The sequence below is a fragment of the Pteropus alecto genome, unplaced genomic scaffold (genome assembly GCF_000325575.1).
Source record: "Pteropus alecto unplaced genomic scaffold, ASM32557v1 scaffold44, whole genome shotgun sequence".
Lineage (NCBI taxonomy): Eukaryota > Metazoa > Chordata > Mammalia > Chiroptera > Pteropodidae > Pteropus > Pteropus alecto.
This window is the reverse complement of record NW_006436812.1, coordinates 8994774-8997990: the sequence shown is the minus strand read 5'-3', so window position 1 is coordinate 8997990 and position 3217 is coordinate 8994774. Positions and strand designations below refer to the sequence as shown.

General features: G+C 58.4%; 1 protein-coding gene across 1 annotated transcript in view; it reads right to left on the bottom strand.

Annotated features, from left to right (window-relative positions):
* Window positions 1-378: 378 nt before the first annotated feature.
* Window positions 379-3217, bottom strand: part of FBRS (fibrosin) — a 12907-nt gene continuing 10068 nt past the window's right edge. The window contains exons 17-19 of the mRNA XM_025048419.1: window positions 2612-2695; window positions 2265-2472; window positions 379-2157 (exon numbers count right to left, since the gene is read on the bottom strand). Of these exons, the coding sequence (XP_024904187.1) occupies window positions 1578-2157; window positions 2265-2472; window positions 2612-2695 (872 nt within the window). The 3' untranslated portion in view covers window positions 379-1577. The remainder of the gene's footprint in view (window positions 2158-2264; window positions 2473-2611; window positions 2696-3217) is intronic.

The window sequence follows — 3217 nt, the reverse complement described above, 5'->3', positions numbered from 1 at the left end:
AGGTAAACATATAGCAAGGTGCCTGAAGAATATTTACCAAATAATTGACAGAGGTTACCTCTGGATAAGGGATTGGGGTTTGCGTGGGTTTGGCAGGTGAATGGGAAATTTAGTTTTGCTGTCTTTCTGCAGTGTTTCAATCTTATATAATGATGTACTCCTGGGGTAGAGAAAAATGTGAAAACTCCAGTGCCCAATACTCCAATCCATCCATCCATCCAGAAGTAGAACTCTCCCACGTGGGAGGGAGGGGAAAACTTTGTCAAGACATGGACACTACTGTTCTCCTCTCTCCCTGACCCCAAGACCCAGCCTAACACCCCTTCCCCCACCTCCCCACCCAGGTGACCCACACACACTGAAAGAGGAGCCAGGGACCTCATTGTAACACTCATTTTTATATAAATATCCGGAAGTCATGTTACAGAATAAGCCCCACCTGGGAAAAAAGTCAACATTATGTTTTTGTTAAAACTGCCCCCTGCCTTCTAGGTTGGGCCCCAGCCTGGGGGCACCTGCTGCTTTGGGAAGGCTGGGGCTACTGCAGAGAGGCTGCTGAAGAAGATGCCTGTGTGCCCCGCTCCCCCCCCAGCCCCCACCGCCAGACCCCCTTCTTTGGTGTGTGGTACATAGGTGACCTTCTCTGGCTCTCCTTAGCTTGGAGCAGGGGGCTCTGGGAGCAGGGTTCTGGAGAGCAGGGCCCAGGAGTTCTGGGGGCACTTGGAAATGGAATGGGGAGAATGAGCCATAAAGAAGTAGACTCTGAAGCTTAGAGGATGGGACACACAGAGGTAACAGGAACAAGTGGGGGGAACCTGGGCTGTCAGCCAAGTAGGAAGCATGTGCCCTTCTTTCCGGCCTAGGTACCCAGGTCCATTCCCCGGTTGGCCCACCTCTTGCTGGACTCCATATTCCCAGGAATAAACCCTGGGCCTGCCGGTCCCCTTCCAGCTCTTCCCCCTGCAATTTCCCCTCCCCCCACAGAGAGGCCAGAGGCTAGGAACACAGCACCAGTCTGAGGATTTAATTAACCAGGAAGGGGGCTTACTGGGAGGGGCACCCCTGTAAAAATGTACAAAAGGTCTGGGGGGGGCTATGTGGAAGGGGAGATAAATATGTACATGGAACCCCCCTTCCTTTAGCCCCTCCTCCCCCAGCCCTGAGTGGGCATGAGGACTTGGGTGGTAGATGAAGGGGAGGGGGAGCACTTTGGCCTCTGGCTTAGATGAGCCCTTGGGGAGGCAGGCCAAGGGCCTAGGGGCCCTAAGAGGGGACAATGGTGCACCTCAGGAAATCATGAGCTATGACCTCTGAAATGACTCCACTCACACACACACACACACACTCACACACACACAGACACGCACACACCTCTCTAGAGGTTTGTGACCTCTGCCTTCCCAATGACCCCAAGGTTCATCTGATGCTTAATATCATGGGGGTTGGGGCTCTGCTCTCAGGTTCCATGACCTCAGAGGTGGCTGGTGAGGTCATAACATTTGCCCTCCAGCCCTTGGCTCTAGAACCTTGTCAAAAGGAAAGGGGGATGGAGCTTTGCCCCTGCCCCTCCCCTTCCCTCACCTGTCAGCCCGGGCTGGGCCAGGGGCCCTAGGTGGGGAACTAGGCCGGGGGGCGGGCACAAGTGGAGGTGGTGCCCCCAAAAGGGCTCCTGGTGGGGTCTTGCTGAGAAGGTGAGGGGTTCCCGGGGCTGCAGCAGGTGGTGGCGGAGGAGCCAAGCGGCTGTATAACAGGGGATGGGCAGGTTCCAGACCATAGAGGCGGGCAGCAGCCACAGCTCCTGGTCCAGTCAGCTCCTCACCCGCCTCATAGAAGCGAGGTGGCCTTGCAAGACGAGGGGGCCCTGCCAACCAGGTTGGCTCCAGGAAGCCAGCACAGCGCTCTGGCGGACTAGGGCCCAGAAAGGGGGGCGGCCGGGGCCTCTCAAACAGCAGGTGAAGGCCCTGAGGCCCGGTAGTGGCAGCGGCGGCGGCGGCTGCGGCAGCGGCAGCAGCAGCGGCGGCGGCAGCAGCAGCCTCCTCTTTCCGTTCTTCCTTTACCCGCACAGATTCCTTGGCTGGCCGGGCCCCTTCCTCGCCAGCACGGGCCTTGGGAGTAGCGGGAGATACTCGAAGCTGGGGCCGTGAGAAGGGGAGGTCCCTGGGGGCAGGTGCAGGGGAAGAGAATGAAGGCACTCCAAAGGTCAAATGGAGGCTGACAGGGGAGGCAGACAGTACAGGGGGTGGGGAGTGGTGGGGAAGCAATACCTGTCTTTTTCCTCCTTGGTGATAGAGGACTCCCTCCGCTCCACAGGCCGCTCCTTGTCTGAGCCTGGTGTGCGGGCGGCCTCAGGGGGCCGGACCCAGGCAGGAAAGGCCAGAGGACTGCGGTGCAGGCGGCCCCACGGGTCTGGGGGGGAGGCGAAGGCTGGCGGGGCCCCTGGGCTTTCTTTCTGGGCAAAGACGGCGCCGGAGTCTAGACAGAGAGCAAAGGAGAGTGAAGGGAGCCAGGAGTGGAAGGCCCCACGTGAGCACCCGCCCAGCCTCCTGCCTGGGCATCTTAACCCGCTGCCACAGCTCTACACCCACCCCACCCCACCCCACCCAGCACTCACTGAATGTGGGGCTGCCCAGGCCTCCAAAGGCCCCGTTTGAGAGGGCAGCCAAGGAGGCGAAGCTTGTGGGACGCCCAAAGGGATCTGTGGGAGAAAAGGGGATGGTCAGAGCCTTGGGCAGCCAGCTCCAAGCAGCCACCAAGAACTGACAGGAAGAGGCAGATCAGTGAGCAGGCCCTGGAGGCCCCGGCCACTTAGTCCTAACAACCAAGTGCTGAGCACTTCCTTGGGCCAGGCAAGGCACTGAGCTCTGACATGCGTTTGTGCTGTTTAACCTCTCAACAAGCCCCATTAGGCAGACAGGATCATTCCCACTTAAAGATGATGAAACAGGCTCAGAGAGGTGAAGTGACTTGCCAACAGTCATCTAACCAACGAGTGATTCCCCAAACCCAGGGCCTGACTCCAGAGATCAAGTTCTTACCCCACTCCCCCTGACACCAGCAACCCGGACCAGCTCTATAGCAAGTCACTCTCCTGAAGACCTCTGCTGTGGCTTCCTCCCACCTGACATGCAGGGCCCCTCCCAGCCTGACTCTAACTTCATGCACGTGTCACTTAGCCAGTCGGAACTAAACTATCCCACTACGGGAACCTCACAATTTC